At 46.9% G+C, this 19,971-nt stretch overlaps 1 protein-coding gene across 1 annotated transcript in view; it reads left to right on the top strand.

Annotated features, from left to right (window-relative positions):
- The first annotated feature begins 252 nt into the window (after nt 1-252).
- Nucleotides 253-19,971, top strand: part of LOC136712071 (scavenger receptor cysteine-rich type 1 protein M130-like) — a 34,460-nt gene continuing 14,741 nt past the window's right edge. The window contains exons 1-10 of the mRNA XM_066688693.1: nt 253-298; nt 2,079-2,384; nt 9,844-10,158; nt 10,426-10,737; nt 11,051-11,064; nt 11,163-11,364; nt 11,483-11,797; nt 11,990-12,304; nt 12,694-13,005; nt 13,123-13,170. Of these exons, the coding sequence (XP_066544790.1) occupies nt 253-298; nt 2,079-2,384; nt 9,844-10,158; nt 10,426-10,737; nt 11,051-11,064; nt 11,163-11,364; nt 11,483-11,797; nt 11,990-12,304; nt 12,694-13,005; nt 13,123-13,170 (2,185 nt within the window). The remainder of the gene's footprint in view (nt 299-2,078; nt 2,385-9,843; nt 10,159-10,425; nt 10,738-11,050; nt 11,065-11,162; nt 11,365-11,482; nt 11,798-11,989; nt 12,305-12,693; nt 13,006-13,122; nt 13,171-19,971) is intronic.

Raw genomic sequence — 19,971 nt, 5'->3', positions numbered from 1 at the left:
TTAGGCATGGAGGAGAGAAAAACATAAAAACTCCTATGGATGGCATGTAGGAGAAAATTAATCTCTGGGGGTCCACAGCTTTGGGCCCAGGCCTAATGGTTGCCTCCCCTCCAGGCAGTGTGGTTATTACAGCAGCAAGGAGATCAGAAAGTTCTTTATTGGTGCTGCTGGCTGTGCTCTTCCCTCTGGAGGAGGCCTCTTGCTGGCCATCGGGGGTGGGGGGGTTGGACCAACAACAGCCTTTGTGTGGCGATGGCTCGTCAGACCTTGGGTGTGGATGCCCCATCGGCCCTCCGTGGTGGGGTGCCCTGGAGGAGGGTTGTGCCCAGTTAGACTTCCATGGTCGGGGGACGAGGTGCCTCATCGGACCCTCAGAGGGGGCTGTTGCTGGAAGACAACAAGGCAGTTGTGCTCAGATACTGGTTATGCAGTGCAGGACATTTCCAAAGACAGTTATGCATTGCATGTCTATGGATGTATTTATTTATGCATGCATGTATGTTTTGTCATTCTGTAAAAAAAAGAACTTGTTCAGGTTCAGCACATGTACAACCATATATAAAAACAGACAGCCCCATTAATGACTGTGCAATGGAATGTTGCTGTTCAGTTGCTGTCCCCTGAAATAGTGCTGTGCGCGGAGTTAACGCCATGGTTGTCAACAAGTTATTTTGCGCGTCGCAAACCTGTTTTTTGCTCCGTGCACAGATACGAAAATAGCAGGAATCAGGCATAATTTCAGCCACTGCCCCCATTTTGCACCTTGCATACAATTAAAGGGTGAATGGATTGCGCCGCACAAATGGGGTTTTTAAATATGGCAAATAATGCACATTTTTGCATGATGTGCGCCATGCAAACCCCTATGCGCAGTGGGCAAACCATATGACTATCTAGCCCTATATATATATATATATATATATATATATATATATATATATATATATATATATATCTTATGTATTTATGTTTGTGTATACTTGTTACATGTATATGTTATAATGTTATAATGCCAGAGATTGCATTTTAAATTAAGTAATAAATAAAGCTAGAGATAAATAAATATAAATATAAATATAAATATGTTTTTCACTTAAATTGAGGAATTTAACCTCTTCTGGATAGGGCCCTAAATCTCAATTTCCACCTGTAATTACGTAACTGCTTGCTCATATGCAAGGAGATGCATATGCTTGATACCAAGCAAGATTGCAAGATTACTGATTACTATATTTACCATCAGACATGAATACATCTAACCAGCTGCCTTGCAATAAGTATTTGCAGTTAAAAATACACTGCAGTTAGATTACAAAGATTTTAAGTTTTCTGCACATTTACGACATGTCTATGCCCCAGAAAGTTGGCTGCAGTTTAGAACACCATTCCAGTCAGATATTGCATTTTGAGTCACAAGAGAGGTTAATGAATGAATCTCATTCATGACAAGTGTAAATAGTCGTGTTGCTGTCAGGCAGGTTGGTGATAAACAGAGCCAGGGCCCTCAGTGTTGAACCCGTCTCGGAAATAATTGGAAAAGTTGTTGAGATAAAGCAAATAGAAACTTTATTAACAAGATAGCTTGGAAGGAGCTTGTCAGGGATTTCCTTCAGTGAGAACTACAAATATGAGTGAAGCTTTATAGGAAGATGACGTAGAATGTTGTGGCCGTTCATCCAATCAAAAGGTGCGAGCCCGAGTCTGTTTACGATCTGTCTTCCCGGGGGGAACTGGCTTTCTTTGATCTATGCCAGAGGTTCGGTCCCATGGTTATCTTTTACAACAGTCCCTCAATCATTAACAAAACAGTTCCTGATAATCTGAGGAAGCAATTATGTCCACAAACAGAGTTTTAACAAACAGCTGTGTGCTATTTCTCCACTGTGTGACCTTTTTATTATTAACAGGAATTTCTAACAAATGTACCTTGTTGACTTTTGCTTAGCCTGCTAAAGCTAATTTGCTCAGTCTGTATACAAGCTATTTCTAATTCTAGTATTAATATAAAACATTATATAGTTATTACAAAACATTAATACCGGCTCTTCACTCACTGTGCTGTGTGTGTTGCTGTGCAGGGGGTCTGCAGGTGAGGCTGAACAGCCCATGCTCTGGGAGAGTGCAGGTGCAGTTCGAGGGCCAGTGGGGCCCTGTGTGCAGTCACTCCTGGGACCTGCGCGACGCAGAGGTGCTCTGCCAACAGCTGGGTTGTGGGGCGGCGGTGGCGGCGCCCCATCTTCTCCACCCCACGTATGCCTCTGAGGACAGAGTGCTGAGCAGAGTGGGCTGCCTGGGCAACGAGACGGAGCTGGGGGAGTGCAGGGCCGGGCCCCTGGGGGCCAAGGACTGCCAGCACCCGTGGGACGCAGCTGTCATCTGTGCAGGTACATCAGCATAACTGGACTGAGCAGAGGTTGTGTTGTTGAACAAACCAGTGGGAAAAGCAATTCAAACTCTTCTTCTTTTTCAAAAGACTTCACTATAGGGACACGAAAAAACTAAAAATAACTTGTATTTTAAAATTATAACTTGTACCCAAATTAGACAATTATGCTACAGGTTGACTTCACTTTAACAAATGCTGTCAAAATCAATAAACCACTTTTAACTCTCTAATCAGCTATTACTAGATAATAACGCAAACTTAAACAGGACTGACCCTGAGAGAACAATCTCAGTATCCACTGACACTGAACTTTCTTCTGCAGGAAAAAAGTAATAAAGTAATACAACATTTGTGCAGTGATAACCTAGAACAATGTTTTTCTTTTCAGTTATGCTTTTGTTTCTTTTTAAAACATTTCTGTGTTCAGTAACAATTAGATGAGTGAATGGATTTAATTGGGGTGGCACGGTGGTTAGTGTGGCTGCCTCACAGCTCTGGGGTCCCAGATCTGGGTCCTGTCTATGTTCATGTGGAGTTTGCATGTTTTCCCTGTGTCTGTGTGGGTTTTCTCTGGGCACTCTGGTTTCCTCCCACAGTCCAAAGACATGCAGGGTTGATTGGTCTTGCTAAATTGCCCAGCAATGGACTGGTATCACATCCTAGGTGTATTCCTGCATTGCACCCTATGCTTGTCAGGATCCCCATGACCCTCACCAGGATAAGTGGTTTTGAAGATGGATGGATGGACTTAATTGACAAGTGTTTTTATAATACCAAAGTGTCTAGTGACCATTTAAATATTGTTGGTATCTAAATCAGATTTACTATGTTGTAGGTTCTTCAGATGGACAAAGAGCACTGGAAAGTATAGGTAAGAGTAATTTTAAAATTTTAAATACAGAAATAATCATGACAGCTTGCAGGAATTAACTGTTATTACACGATGGAGTTTTAAAAAATTTAGCATTCTCTTCACAGAGAGCAGAAGACTACGGATAGTAACAGTACTTAATTCCTGTGCAGGCAGAGTGGATGTGTATCACAGAGGCCAGTGGGGAACTGTATGCAGCAACGGCTTCGGCCTCCAGGAAGCTCATGTGGTCTGCAGGCAGGCTGGCTGTGGAGAGGCAGAGACCGTGTCCAGATTTAGATTCCCTACCACTGATGTCCCCATCTGGCTGGACAGAGTGCGGTGCTCTGGGAATGAGTTGTCTCTCTGGGAGTGCGCCTCCAATCCCTGGGGCCACCATGACTGCGATCTCAGCATGAACGTTCATTGCGTGTAAAGGTAACTGCACTTCCTGCTATAAACAGACGTGTTCTTATTTCATAGCTGCTGCTATAGTAAACAGGAGTTTACTTACAAATGTGCAATCCTAAATTACCAGCTGTTCGTAGCTGTGATCGAGTATTCACTTCTTGACATGAAATTCTGTTAATGACAGATAAGTTACAGATGCTCAGTGCCGTTCCCAACTCATACTGGCATTTCAAGGAGTGTACTGGTCTTAGGATCAGTTCCTCTGCTCTATAAGGAAATATAACTGAACCCACGTAGGTTCAGGTTTAGGTTTATGGGGGGTACTGGGGGGACATGTCCCTCCCAATGTTGAGAGAACATTTAATAGTCCCCCCCAATAATGTGTGCCCAGTTCCATAGCCATTGTAGACGCGTCCCCCCAATTCTAAAACCAAACCTACACCACTGACTGAAACCTTTGACTGATTTAATATTATTTGAGTTTGGGGAACCAATGTTTACTACACTTTAGATGAGCTGCAGTCCTGCAGAGATTGTTTTTTTAGTCACAGTGATAAACAGGAGCCAGAGAGTGGAGAGCTTGAGCATTTCTCTTTGAAGATCGTTTATGTCATTTATTTGTAGATTGTTTTAGTGACCATGCAATGATACATTGGGCCCTATTCATCAAAGTGTCAGTTTCAAAAATGCTTATTATAGACAGAATAGGAATGGTTTAACAACTGTTTATGATTAATCAAATGTGGATAATTGAGTGACGTCATGGCAGGTAAAATAGCGACTGTTTTTAGGAATCCGACAAATCCTAAAAAGCCAGTCAGTTTCCTAATTAGCATATCATTGCCTTTGCAAGTAGGGGAAGGGGAGATACATCAAATATTTCAGGTGCAAAGAAGGACTGTTTTTCTGTCCTACTTTAACACCACGTTGAAGCTGTCTTTTACACGGACAAAACAAAGACGGGGCTTCAGCGATGGCGGAAAATGGGGGTGCAAATGCATTTCCAATGGCAGCCCTCACAGCAAATCCTCTTATAATGCTTACAACTATGGAGGATAATTTGTGACAACATTTTTAAATAAATAGAGACAGAAATATATTGTGAAATACATAAATACATAAAATACAAAATATACAAATAGATACATAATTTGATATATACATTTAGATTGATTTCCTTTTATTTATCTATTTATTTCGTATTTTATGTATGTATGTATGTATTTATTTATTTATTAGGATCCGTCTAAGAACCTTTAACCAAAGAATGTCTTTCCTTAACTCGTCCAGTGATGAAGTTAAAAATGATTCAGGCTGGATAGAGCTGCAATATTTGACCTGTGCGAGGAGCTGAAGGGAGATCTGGAAAGCCAGACGACTATCCCATGCCATACCAGTGCACATTAATGTCTAAATTGCACTGGGAAGTTAGGCTATGTGACAGAGACTGGGAGTGGATCAGCATGGTGAGCCAGCCGATTATTTATTGTTTATGTTCAAGGAGAATCTTATTACAGGGATTTCCATTTTATTTCATTTTGGTTTTGTCTCACTGTGTGTATAATCCTGAATTACACCACAATGGGATATCTCTCCCAATTACACTTGTTCTTCCGATGTGTTTATCGGTTTGGGGTGGAAATATATAAAAATACAATATATGTATACACTCACCTAAAGGATTATTAGGAACACCATACTAATACTGTGTTTGACCCCCTTTCGCCTTCAGAACTGCCTTAATTCTACGTGGCATTGATTCAACAAGGTGCTGAAAGCATTCTTTAGAAATGTTGGCCCATATTGATAGGATAGCATCTTGCAGTTGATGGAGATTTGTGGGATGCACATCCAGGGCACGAAGCTCCCGTTCCACCACATCCCAAAGATGCTCTATTGGGTTGAGATCTGGTGACTGTGGGGGCCAGTTTAGTACAGTGAACTCATTGTCATGTTCAAGAAACCAATTTGAAATGATTCGACCTTTGTGACATGGTGCATTATCCTGCTGGAAGTAGCCATCAGAGGATGGGTACATGGTGGTCATAAAGGGATGGACATGGTCAGAAACAATGCTCAGGTAGGCCGTGGCATTTAAACGATGCCCAATTGGCACTAAGGGGCCTAAAGTGTGCCAAGAAAACATCCCCCACACCATTACACCACCACCACCAGCCTGCACAGTGGTAACAAGGCATGATGGATCCATGTTCTCATTCTGTTTACGCCAAATTCTGACTCTACCATCTGAATGTCTCAACAGAAATCGAGACTCATCAGACCAGGCAACATTTTTCCAGTCTTCAACTGTCCAATTTTGGTGAGCTTGTGCAAATTGTAGCCTCTTTTTCCTATTTGTAGTGGAGATGAGTGGTACCCAGTGGGGTCTTCTGCTGTTGTAGCCCATCCGCCTCAAGGTTGTACGTGTTGTGGCTTCACAAATGCTTTGCTGCATACCTCGGTTGTAACGAGTGGTTATTTCAGTCAAAGTTGCTCTTCTATCAGCTTGAATCAGTCGGCCCATTCTCCTCTGACCTCTAGCATCAACAAGGCATTTTCGCCCACAGGACTGCCGCATACTGGATGTTTTTCCCTATTCACACCATTCTTTGTAAACCCTAGAAATGGTTGTGCGTGAAAATCCCAGTAACTGAGCAGATTGTGAAATACTCAGACCGGCCCGTCTGGCACCAACAACCATGCCATGCTCAAAATTGCTTAAATCACCTTTCTTTCCCATTCAGACATTCAGTTTGGAGTTCAGGAGATTGTCTTGACCAGGACCACACCCCTAAATGCATTGAAGCAACTGCCATGTGATTGGTTGGTTAGATAATTGCATTAATGAGAAATTGAACAGGTGTTCCTAATAATCCTTTAGGTGAGTGTATATGCTTGTAGATAGGCTGCACATTGAATTTCTGCAATATTAATAATAATATGTGGAGAAAACAGTGCTGAGAAAAACTCACTTACTGTGGCACAGCACTGCGTTTAGAATTTACGTGTCAAAGTTCATATTTTATATAATTAATTGCATTTTGTATAACTTTTTTAATCCCTCTGTCTGGGCCCCCCTGGGGCGAGCAGGCCCTAGGCAATTGCCTAGTTTGCTTATGCCTAGTTCTGGCCCTGGCTGAGAGGTGCAAAAAAGTGCACCAGATTGATATAATTAGCTGTTGAAAATCCATATTTTTCTTCCAGGGGATGATGCCCCCGTACCCCCCTACTGGGGATGTGACTCCAGGCTTAGCCCCCAATGTCATCAATTGCTAGCAACGCCTCTTCCTGAAAGTAAAGCCAGCTGTACATGGTGAATTGTTTAGAGAGAAAAAAACGATGGGTTGCTCTAGTGCAGCTAGGAGCGAGTCCTTATCTACTTGCACAATATCAATCAAGCAACTTGTGTAGCATTATCATGGAAGTGGACCCCTGATCCCAGAGGAACGGGGCCACAGACCCAATGAAAAACACAACAAAATACATAGCTGGCTAGTCACAGAGTAGCCGAGCTGAACAACAATATACAGTATGTACATATTGCGTGACAGAAAGACCTTCATGCTGTCAGCGTGCAGCACAGGAGCATCCAACTCAACTGAATAGTACAGAGTGGAAGATTTAGATTTCGTACAAATGAACTATATACAACACGGGGCACAGGAACTAATTCATGTGCCACCCATGGAACACAGGAGCAGTTGACGCCTGTTGGTTAGACCGGCTAACGCAGGGCAACATTAGCTCCACTGTGCTGTTAAACTTACAGTGTTGTTCAAACTAATTATATACACCACGGGGTGCAGGAGCCCACTCATGCGCCACACGTGGGACATCGGATCGGTGGCCACTTGCTCCACTAGCACAGCTAGGAGCGAGGCTGCACCAGCTCTACAATGTCATCACAAGCTAAACTATACACATTGCGGGGCACAGGAAATTTTTCATGCACTTCCCGCACAACCACAGGAGCGGTGGCCGCTGGCTCTACTAGCATAGCTAGGAGCTAGGCCACACCAGCTCGACTGTGTTGTGACAAACAAACTATATACATCATATACAAGTGTGTCTCCACCCAGCAACGTTTATGTACATGGGGGCACTACACACCAACCAAACGCAACTGTGCTGTTGCCGGACTGAATGCTGTGTATGCCGAGCGCCAGGTGCTGGATACAAGTGCCGCGTAGGCCCGTAGACTTAACCACACTGTGTGTGCCGTGGTTTCCGGGGATACCGGGTGACGCGGGGTCCGAGGGGGCCGAGGGTAGTAGACCACCAGCCATAGCGGGATCTAAAACCGAGGCCTACACACATGGACCGGGAGGGCTAGCAGTGCTTGTTCTCAGTGAACTAAGAGAGCGAGATCTCCTACAGCCACAGCCGGAGGCTGTCATGTGGGTGCAAGCCGGCGGAGAAGCACCTCACACGGGCGAGACCTCTTACGACACACCGAGGCTCAGGGTGGGCAGCCAGGCCTCGGATTTTACTGCTGCTGCTAGCTGCTACTGTGGAGGAAAAAGCCCTGTGGACAAAAAACCAACACAGCAAGCAGTCAGAATATATATGGCACTATATAAACACGATTATTATTTTTAAAGTGTGCTATTTCTAGCCGAAACTGAAACCAAAGCACACCGGAGCCCCGGAGCATGGACAGAACAGAGTCGGATTAGCTATCAATAATAACTAATGCGAGATAAATAGGCACAGACAATAATAAACGGTGTGAAGCCAACCAACCAACTAATAATTCTAAAATAACAATAAGGGTCTAATGCACAGACAAGACATAGAGAGCTTACGTTCGCAAGTCCAGCGAAGAGGCAAAAGAGGATGAACCTGCGCTGACGTCACGTTTTATAGAACAGAATGTGGGAAGGGATCTGTTCTGAGTGACGAGCGCAGGGGCCAATTGCAGCTTTGATAGAGTGACGTTTCAATCTGGTTCCTACGGAAGTGCGCAGAAACACCTCCCCCTCGGGCAAGTGCTTACAATAATATTGTCATCATAACAGTCCAGACACCCATCACTAAAACACATATACACGTATTTCAGTCCAATATGATTAGAAAGCTGTAAACAGCATCATGAATTCTTGAGAACTGGAACATGACATTACAATACCAGGTGCTCTTGAAACCTTTGCCTAAATGGTTGGTAAGTTCCTGCCACCCACCTGATGAAAGATCAGACCTACCTTGTGTCACCAAAAGCCAGTGATGTCACTGCTGTCATTGAGGTCCTTCTCCAATCTCATTACGCACCTCAAAATAACAACGAGATTAGATATGGACCTTTTGTGTCATCCAACCAGCAAAGTAGGTTTGTGCAGCAGTGAGTAAAGAGTGTGAATTTATCTTTCAGGTGCTTTAAATTTCTCACTGGAAAATGGAAACAGTCCCTGTGCTGGAAGAATACAACTGAAAACTTCAGTCGCGTCAATTACCTTTTATGATGGTATCATTAATAATAACTTGGCTAATGTTTTGTGTAAGGAAGTGGGCTGTGGATCAATTTCAACAGTAAAAACAGATGCTTACTTTGGTACAGTGGCTTTGCCTGTGTAGGATCTCCCTATTGACTGTAAAGGGAATGAGTCATTCTCCTGGCAATGTTTTGCAGTGTTTGAACCTGTCCGACAATGGAAGCCTAGTGCATCTGATTTTGCGGGGGTTGTGTGCTCTGGTAAGTACCAAGCTCATCTCACTGCAGCCTAAAAACTCTGTATTAAACTCTACAAGGTGATTCAGGTTGTGTATGTCTTTTAGATAAGTACAGTGATAACTGCACCTTTAGCATGTTTGAGTACATATCTCAGAATTTCCTGCGACGTGTGAAGAAAAGTAGGTCACTGACAAAGTTTAAGTACAGCTCAGGATTACAGATTCATTTAAATATAGAATAATGAAGGAACAAGATGCAGTGGGGGGGTGGGTGTGAATACAGCAGGATCTTTATTCTTGTCATTTCTGCTGTGGCTTGTACTGTACTTCAGAGAAAGGTACTGGAGCTGCAGAGATACGGTTCCTTGTCAATATCTTTCAAATCTTTCAATATGGCATCGATGAATCTGAACAATGAGATGTACAATGTCCATAGGATCTGCATTCACTTCCATTGTGGCCAAGCACCAGACCTCAACTCTCAAAGTGCGCAGTAGTTGCAGTCAGTGTGGATTAATCCCTCTCTCAGCCCACAGGGAGCCCCGGATCGTGGGCGGGGAGCAGCCCTGCTCTGTGGGAGTGGAGCTTCAGTTTAGGGACCAGTGGGGGACACTGTGTGACTCAGACTGGGACCTGCAGGACGCCAGTGTGGTGTGCAGACAGCTGCAGTGTGGGGAGGCAGTGGCCATACCTGGGGGGACTCACTATGGGGAAGGGAGGGGCCCCATATGGGACCAACAGCTGGACTGTCGGGGCAACGAGTCCACTGTGTTCGAGTGTCCCGTCTCCACCAAGAAAGGACCAAACTGCACCCACAGAAACAATGCCAGTGTGATTTGTACAGGTGGGCTGACCTTGGGGTGTTTGTCCATATTGCTTTATTAAAGAGCTGTTGAGATTGCTGGCATTGACTCAGACTAGCACTAATGGTTGAAGGAACAATTTGCCTTCTGCACGCTGAACACTTTCATCAGTCTGATGTGGCTGCATCTCAATTTTGGTGGTTTGGTGGAAAAAGTTGAATCCTGTATGACATAAACAATATATTGTTTGATGTTTAACAGAGTGTGACTTTTGTAAACTCCACCAACGTGTCAGTGTGCTGTTCCAGGACAGGGGGGTCCCAGGCTGGTGGGGGGAGAGAGCCGGTGCTCGGGGCGAGTGGAGGTGCTTCGTGGGGCGCTCTGGGGCTCAGTCTGCGATCGCCACCTGGACCAGCAAACCGCTGATGTCATCTGCAGACACCTCCAGTGTGGGGGGGCCGCCGCCACCCCCAGAGGAGCCCCCTATGGAGCCGGGAGTGGCCCGCTGTGGAAGGACAGGTTCCAGTGCAGTGGGAGCGAGGGGCGCCTGGGGGACTGTCCTATGTCCTGGGACCAGGAGGACTGTGGTCAGGGCAGTGTGGCCAGCGTGGTCTGCTCAGGTACAGCACCCTGCCTTCAGCACACACAGCACTGAGACTAAATTAATTGTGGGTATGTTTCAGTTGTGTTATTCACATAATGGTGATCGAGTAAAATTCAATATTGCATAATTGGACAAAGGCACATACAGACCCTGGTTTCTGACAGCATTGTGTGTATCTTCATACACTTCTTAGACAGTTAAGGCAGTTTGTATTATGGAAAGTTAAATAGAAACTCATTGCAAAATTGACCCAAAATAAGATCACATACATGTGTATACATTCATATTAAGTGGTTTCATATTAAGTGAGGTGCTGGTGTATTTTCCAGACGCAGACTGGCAGGTGCGTCTGCGGGGCACAGACAGTCGCTGTGAGGGGAGGCTGGAGGTTTTGTGGAACGGCTCGTGGGGACGAGTCTAACCTCCCAGTGGGATCTCCAGGACGCCAGCGCTGTCTGCACAAACCTGCACTGCGGCCGCGCGCTGCTGGCCTCTAACTCCACTGAGTACGGCCATGGAGACGGGCCCGTGGTGCTGACTGCGGTGGAGTGTACCGGACAGGAACCTGCACTGCAGAACTGCACCCTCACACTGAGCTCTGGACCGGGCAGCACCAGTGGGGGGGTGGGGGTGCGCTGCTCAGGTAGGCGCTCAGTGACTGGGGGGTGGGGCTGGATTTTGTGTTGCTCTCTCACACTTGTCAACACTCACACTCCAGCACTTTGGGGATGCTCCACTAACCCTTTGCTTGCCGTTGACAGAGCACTGGCGGCTGCGTCTGGCCGGCGGGGGCAGTCAGTGTGCCGGGAGAGTCGAGGTGTACCATGGCGGCGCCTGGGGCTCGGTGTGCGATGACCTCTGGGACCTGGCCGACGCCAGTGTGGTGTGCAGACAGCTGGGCTGTGGTCAGGCGCTGAGAGCCACGGGGTCGGCTGAGTTCGGGGGGGGCTCCGGGCCCGTCTGGCTGGACGACGTCAGTTGCCGTGGCAATGAGACGGCACTGTGGGACTGCCCCAGAGCATCCTGGGAGAGGCGCAACTGCAGACACAAGGAGGATGCTGGGGTGGTGTGTTCTGGTAAGCCTCACAGTGAGCAGCTGAAGTTAATTTGGTCATTTGATGTCTAGTGTGTCTCTGATGATGTTGGCTATAACAGTGATGGCACCACTAGCCCTTCGAGGCGTTCATTGGGAATCCCTCCGTGCCTCTGGACTCCAGTGCGGTTCATGGATCAGAGTCTCATGCTGCGCTGTGTCTTGATCCCTGCAGAGCACAAGGAGCTGCGTCTGGTCAGTGCTGAGCACCACTGTGCTGGGAGACTGGACATCCTCTACAATGGCACCTGGGGCAGCGTGTGTTCCAATGGGATGAAGCCCTTCACCATCGCTTCGGTGTGTCAGCAGCTGCAGTGCGGAGACAGCGGCTCTCTGCAGGACGGGGAGCAGTACAAAACGGGCTCTGGTCCTAAATGGTTAGACCGGGTGGATTGCAGAGGGCACGAGTCTGTCCTGTGGCAGTGTCCTGCTGCACCATGGGGGCACAATGACTGCCAGGACTCTGAGGTGGCGCATATTCAGTGTGCAAGTGAGAAGAGACCGCCTATCTCTCTATCAATCTTTCTATTGATCTCTCTGTCGATATAGAACTCATTATAAAATGCACATGAAAGAGCTGTTCTCTGCAGTTACACTGTCTCCTGAGGACACAGACAAGGAGGGAGCTGTTTGTACAGGTGACATTTTAAATCAATATATAAAATGCATATATTTAAAAACATATTCATATATATTTGTCATATTATAAATATGATTTATACCTTCAGATGTCTCAGGTTGGCAACAATCTGTTCTGTAATTGTGACGACTCAAGTCCCACAGATTCCCAGCATCCAGTCAGTCAGGCTTCATCACCTCTCATTTCCCAGGGCTCCCCAGGGCTGTAAATGCTCTAAACTGTCTCTCCATGGTGTCCAGGTCCGCAGCTGAGGCTGGTGGGGCCGGAGGGCCGGTGCTCGGGCAGGGTGGAGGTGTGTCTCATGGGGGTCTGGGGGACGGTGTGCGACGACTCCTGGGATCTCCAGGACGCCCGTGTGGTGTGCAGAGAGCTGGGCTGTGGCTCCGCCATTTCCGCACCTCAGGAGGCCCATTGGGGTGAAGGTAACGGGACGCTGTGGCTGGACGAGGTGAGCTGCAGGGGCACAGAGAGGGCTCTGCTGGAGTGCCACTCCTCCCCCCCAGGGAGCCATGATTGCACACACAAGGAGGACGCCGCTGTGCTCTGCGCAGGTACGCTCTGGACTCGGGGCTGGAGGCCGTTCGGCTCACCTTCAGTCCAGCAGCAGGTGGCTTATTGCTGAGGATCATCGTCATATGAGTTTGTGATGAAGTGTCTCTGTGTTGCAGGACCTGATGCCCCTGTCACTTCGGCCCCTGTGGCTGATCCAGCAGAAGGTACAGTTCAGGCTCTCAGTACAGTCGCTCCATATTGTGTTCATATCCGTAAGGCTGGGTCCTTGTTCAGCATTGACGTCTCCTGTTTCACATCAGTGGTGCTCGTCTCTGTAAATGGTGAATCAGAAATGAAATTGACACTGAAAATTGAAAATGAACTTTAAAAATGTTAGTTATTCATGATTGTGTTATTGCCTGTGTTTGACTGAAGTGTGTCGTTGCAGGAGAACGGACAGGGTGGATTGTGGGTCTGATTGTGTGCTGTGTGACTCTGGGGCTGCCTCTGTGTGCGGTGTCAGCGGCTCTCTTCATTCAAACACACCGCAGACACACAGGTAGGCTGGCACTGCACACAACTCATGTCATTCACCACTAATGTGTCATTAACACACACTTTCTTACAGGACATTAGTGCTGAAGTTGTGAGTGTTTTCTCCGCAGGTGTGTCTAAGGAGTATGAAGCTGTTTATGAGGAGATTGATCAGAAGTCCCATCTGGATCGGTCGCACACAAGGAAACTCTCAGGTTTGCAATTAATTGAGTGCCTGTGATCTGTGTTCAGTCAGTACAATCAACTGTAAATCTATCTCTTTGTGTCCAATTATTTTTCTTGCATTGATTTGTTTGATTGATGTCATGATTTGAGTCTTTAAATAATATGTACTTTTCAGGAAAAGTAAATTAAACAACTATTGATCAGTTGAAAGTGCTTAAAGAGTGCACTGTGTTTGTAAAGATGCCCAAGTCCTCAGATCTCTCTGATGACCCCCATTGACCCTCTTCCAGGAGTGACAGTGGAGACGCCAGTGTCCCGCTCTGAGACCCACAGCAGCACGGCTCAGAAAGCTGCAGCAGCAGGACAGGCGGCCGCATTATTACACACCGGAGAAACACACACTGGCTGTACAGGTCTGTCTCTGACAGCCTGTGTTCTCATGGCTGCTGTGTCTCAGTGTGTTCTCATGACTGTGTCTCAGTGTGTTCTCATGGCTGTGTCTCAGTGTGTTCTCATGACTGTGTCTCAGTGTGTTCTCATGGCTGTGTCTCAGTGTGTTCTCATGGCTGTGTCTCAGTGTGTTCTCATGGCTATGTCTCAGTGTGTTCTCATGTCTGTGTCTCAGTGTGTTTGCATGGCTGTGTCTCAGTGTGTTCTCATGGCTGCTGTGTCTCAGTGTGTTCTCATGGCTGCTGTGTCTCAGTGTGTTCTCATGACTGCTGTGTCTCAGTGTGTTCTCATGGTTGTGTCTCAGTGTGTTCTCACGGCTGTGTCTCAGTGTGTTCTCATGGCTGTGTCTCAGTGTGTTCTCATGGCTGCTGTGTCTCAGTGTGTTCTCATGACTGCTGTGTCTCAGTGTGTTCTCATGGTTGTGTCTCAGTGTGTTCTCATGGCCGTGTCTCAGTGTGTTCTCATGGCTGTGTCTCAGTGTGTTCTCATGACTGTGTCTCAGTGTGTTCTCATGGCTGCTGTGTCTCAGTGTGTTCTCATGTATGTGTCTCAGTGTGTTCTCATGACTGTGTCTCAGTGTGTTCTCATGGCTGCTGTGTCTCAGTGTGTTCTCATGGCCGTGTCTCAGGGTGTTTTCATGGCTGTGTCTCAGTGTGTTCTCATGGCTGTGTCTCAGTGTGTTCTCATGGCTGTGTCTCAGTGTATTCTCATGGTTGTGTCTCAGTTTGTTCTCATGGCTGTGTCTCAGTGTGTTCTCATGGCTGCTGTGTCTCAGTGTGTTCTCATGTCTGCTGTGTCTCAGTGTGTTCTCATGTCTGCTGTGTCTCAGTGTGTTCTCATGGTTGTGTCTCAGTGTGTTCTCATGGCCGTGTCTCAGTGTGTTCTCATGGCTGTGTCTCAGTGTGTTCTCATGGCTGTGTCTCAGTGTGTTCTCATGACTGTGTCTCAGTGTGTTCTCATGGCTGCTGTGTCTCAGTGTGTTCTCATGTATGTGTCTCAGTGTGTTCTCATGGCTGTGTCTCAGTGTGTTCTCATGGCTGCTGTGTCTCAGTGTGTTCTCATGGCTGTGTCTCAGTGTGTTCTCATGGCAGCTGTGTCTCAGTGTGTTCTCATGGCTGTGTCTCAGTGTGTTCTCATGGCTGCTTTGTCTCAGTGTGTTCTCATGGCTGTGTCTCAGTGTGTTCTCATGGCTGTGTCTCAGTGTGTTCTCATGGCTGTGTCTCAGTGTATTCTCATGGCTGCTGTGTCTCAGTGTGTTCTCATGGCCGTGTCTCAGGGTGTTTTCATGGCTGTGTCTCAGTGTGTTCTCATGGCTGTGTCTCAGTGTGTTCTCATGGCTGTGTCTCAGTGTATTCTCATGGTTGTGTCTCAGTTTGTTCTCATGGCTGTGTCTCAGTGTGTTCTCATGGCTGCTGTGTCTCAGTGTGTTCTCATGGCTGTGTCTCAGTGTGTTCTCATGTCTGCTGTGTCTCAGTGTGTTCTCATGGTTGTGTCTCAGTGTGTTCTCATGGCCGTGTCTCAGTGTGTTCTCATGGCTGTGTCTCAGTGTGTTCTCATGGCTGTGTCTCAGTGTGTTCTCATGACTGTGTCTCAGTGTGTTCTCATGGCTGCTGTGTCTCAGTGTGTTCTCATGTATGTGTCTCAGTGTGTTCTCATGGCTGTGTCTCAGTGTGTTCTCATGGCTGCTGTGTCTCAGTGTGTTCTCATGGCTGTGTCTCAGTGTGTTCTCATGGCAGCTGTGTCTCAGTGTGTTCTCATGGCTGTGTCTCAGTGTGTTCTCATGGCTGCTTTGTCTCAGTGTGTTCTCATGGCTGTGTCTCAGTGTGTTCTCATGGCTGTGTCTCAGTGTGTTCTCATGGCTGTGTCTCAGTGTATTCACATGGCTGCTGTGTCTCAGTGTGTTCTCATGGCCGTGTCTCAGGGTGTTTTCATGGCTGTGTCTCAGTGTGTTCTCATGGCTGTGTCTCAGTGTGTTCTCATGGCTGTGTCTCAGTGTATTCTCATGGTTGTGTCTCAGTTTGTTCTCATGGCTGTGTCTCAGTGTGTTCTCATGGCTGCTGTGTCTCAGTGTGTTCTCATGGCTGTGTCTCAGTGTGTTCTCATGTCTGCTGTGTCTCAGTGTGTTCTCATGGTTGTGTCTCAGTGTGTTCTCATGGCCGTGTCACAGTGTGTTCTCATGGCTGTGTCTCAGTGTGTTCTCATGGCTGTGTCTCAGTGTGTTCTCATGACTGTGTCTCAGTGTGTTCTCATGGCTGCTGTGTCTCAGTGTGTTCTCATGTATGTGTCTCAGTGTGTTCTCATGGCTGTGTCTCAGTGTGTTCTCATGGCTGCTGTGTCTCAGTGTGTTCTCATGGCTGTGTCTCAGTGTGTTCTCATGTCTGCTGTGTCTCAGTGTGTTCTCATGGTTGTGTCTCAGTGTGTTCTCATGGCTGCTGTGTCTCAGTGTGTTCTCATGTATGTGTCTCAGTGTGTTCTCATGGCTGTGTCTCAGTGTGTTCTCATGGCTGCTGTGTCTCAGTGTGTTCTCATGGCTGTGTCTCAGTGTGTTCTCATGGCAGCTGTGTCTCAGTGTGTTCTCATGGCTGTGTCTCAGTGTGTTCGCATGGCTGCTGTGTCTCAGTGTGTTCTCATGGCTGCTTTGTCTCAGTGTGTTCTCATGGCTGTGTCTCAGTGTGTTCTCATGGCTGTGTCTCAGTGTGTTCTCATGGCTGCTGTGTCTCAGTGTGTTCTCATGGCTGCTGTGTCTCAGTGTGTTCTCATGGCCGTGTCTCAGGGTGTTTTCATGGCTGTGTCTCAGTGTGTTCTCATGGCTGTGTCTCAGTGTGTTCTCATGGCTGTGTCTCAGTGTATTCTCATGGTTGTGTCTCAGTTTGTTCTCATGGCTGTGTCTCAGTGTGTTCTCATGGCTGCTGTGTCTCAGTGTGTTCTCATGGCTGTGTCTCAGTGTGTTCTCATGTCTGCTGTGTCTCAGTGTGTTCTCATGGTTGTGTCTCAGTGTGTTCTCATGGCCGTGTCTCAGTGTGTTCTCATGGCAGCTGTGTCTCAGTGTGTTCTCATGGCTGTGTCTCAGTGTGTTCGCATGGCTGCTGTGTCTCAGTGTGTTCTCATGGCTGCTTTGTCTCAGTGTGTTCTCATGGCTGTGTCTCAGTGTGTTCTCATGGCTGTGTCTCAGTGTGTTCTCATGGCTGTGTCTCAGTGTGTTCTCATGTCTGTGTCTCAGTGTGTTCTCATGACTGTGTCTCAGTGTGTTCTCATGGCTGCTGTGTCTCAGTGTGTTCTCATGTATGTGTCTCAGTGTGTTCTCATGGCTGTGTCTCAGTGTGTTCTCATGGCTGCTGTGTCTCAGTGTGTTCTCATGGCTGTGTCTCAGTGTGTTCTCATGTCTGTGTCTCAGTGTGTTCTCATGGCTGTGTCTCAGTGTGTTCTCATGGCAGCTGTGTCTCAGTGTGTTCTCATGGCTGCTGTGTCTCAGTGTGTTCTCATGGCTGCTTTGTCTCAGTGTGTTCTCATGACTGTGTCTCAGTGTGTTCTCATGGCTGTGTCTCAGTGTGTTCTCATGGCAGCTGTGTCTCAGTGTGTTCTCATGGCTGTGTCTCAGTGTGTTCTCATGGCTGCTGTGTCTCAGTGTGTTCTCATGACCGTGTCTCAGTGTGTTCTCATGGCTGTGTCTCAGTGTGTTCTCATGGCTGTGTCTCAGTGTGTTCTCATGGCTGTGTCTCAGTGTGTTCTCATGGCTGTGTGTCAGTGTGTTCTCATGGCTGCTGTGTCTCAGTGTGTTCTCACGGCTGTGTCTCAGTGTGTTCTCTAGGCTGTGTCTCAGTGTGTTCTCATGGCTGTGTCTCAGTGTGTTCTCATGGCTGTGTCTCAGTGTGTTCTCATGGCTGTGTCTCAGTGTGTTCTCATGGCTGCTGTGTCTCAGTCTGATGAATCACGTTTTCTTTTATATCACGTGGATGGCCAGGTGCGTGTGTGTCGCTTACCTGGAGGACACATGGCACCAGGATGCACTATGGGAAGAAGGCAAGCCGGCGGAGGCAGTGTGATGCTTTGGGCAATGTTCTGCTGGGAAACCTTGGGTCCTGTAATTCATGTGGATGTTACTTTGACACGTACCACCTACCTAAGCATTGTTGCAGACCATGTACACCCTTTCATGGAAACGGTATTCCCTGATGGCATTGGCCTCTTTCAGCAGGATAATGCACCCTGCCACAAAGCAAAAATGGTTCAGGAATGGTTTGAAGAACACAACAATGAATTCAAGGTGTTGACTTGGCCTCCAAATTCCCCAGATCTCAATCCAAATGCACATCTGTGGGATGTGCTGGACAAACAATTCTGATCCATGGAGGCCCCACCTTGCAACTTACAGGAATTAATGGATCTGCTGCTAACGTCTTGGTGCCAGATACCACAGCAGACCTTCAGAGGTTTAGTGGAGTCCATGCCTCGACGGGTCAGGGCTGTTTTGGCAGCAAAAGGGGGACCTACACAATATTAGGCAGGTGGTCATAATGTTATGGCTGATCAGTGTATGTGTGCATGTTTGTGTGTGTGTATTTCTCAGGGGAGAGGGGCCCGCCTTCATCTGTACTAGTGCTGAACAATCAAATGGACAGACAGGTTCAGGGAGGGTCCAGTGAGGGTAAGACTCTGTGGCCTCACTGTAATAGTCATCTCTTCAGTCTATTCAGCTCTGTCCCTGCCGATTGTTTCACAGTGACATCAGTCCCACAGTCCCCTCCATGACCGCTGGCAGTTTTCTCATGACTGCACCGCACACCTGCTGTGCTCTGTTGTGCTTTTCCACGGTTTGTATACTTTGCCATGTTTTACCATGATTTCACTGTGGTTGTTCCATGATAACACTACAGTTGCAGCCGGCCCCGGAGACTCTGCACACCGCAATCAGCAGGACGCTCGGGCCCTGTGCAGACCATGTGCAGACAGAGAGCACTGAGAGCCCAGCAGGAGACACTGGGAGCTTTAAGATTGTGCAGTTGAATTAAATGCTCTGCTACAATTGAGCAGTGAGCGGCTGCTAAAGTGGGGCTGATCATTCTGAGATTTTTGGGGTTTCAGAGGATTTGGGTAATAAAATGCTGAAAATTGAGAGTCTCATTGGTATTGTGATTCTACAATCGGATCGATTTGGAGTTTGATGGGGTGCTAGGTGACGTCATCGCTGATAATTACAAAATTAATATCTAAAAAACTATAACTGCAGTGATGAAAACAAATACGGCACAAACCGGCACTAACGTAGCACAAACGAAAGAGACTATTTTGGGGCGATTTGGACGTTGATGGGGTGCTGAGTGACGTCACAGCTCATAAAATATCATCTTTAATATCTCGGGAACCATACCGGCACAAACGATGATTTTTGTGGCACAAACCAGCACAAATGCAGCACTAATGAATGCATATATTTTGATCCATATTCTGAACACATGGGGTGCCAACTTCACGGAGGTCACTAACCCCTTCACCGCAACAAAATCATAAAGGAATAACCAAGAGGAAACATTAACAAACAGAAGAAAATACAAACACCAGCAAAGAAAACCAAAAACAAACCAAACAAATTCCCTATCAGATTTAACGCTGTAAGAAAGCAAAATGCTGTTTAAGACGTGACCCTCATATGGTTTCCGGGCAGGAAAACCTCTCCCACGTAACCAAACTAGATAAGTATTGATTATGTAAATACCATACCGCTATCATAGTGATTTATAATGCTAAGGAACACTTTTTGCAGATTAAACAGTAAAACAAATTACAAATGAAAACAATAACAATAATGATAGTATGCACGGACATTTCCTGCTTAAGGGATGAGAGGCAAAGCCGCT

Source organism: Amia ocellicauda, chromosome 2 (assembly GCF_036373705.1).
Source record: "Amia ocellicauda isolate fAmiCal2 chromosome 2, fAmiCal2.hap1, whole genome shotgun sequence".
In the NCBI taxonomy this organism is placed as follows: Eukaryota; Metazoa; Chordata; class Actinopteri; order Amiiformes; family Amiidae; genus Amia; species Amia ocellicauda.
Note: the sequence above shows the minus strand (reverse complement) of the source record. Positions and strands in the feature narration are given on the sequence as shown.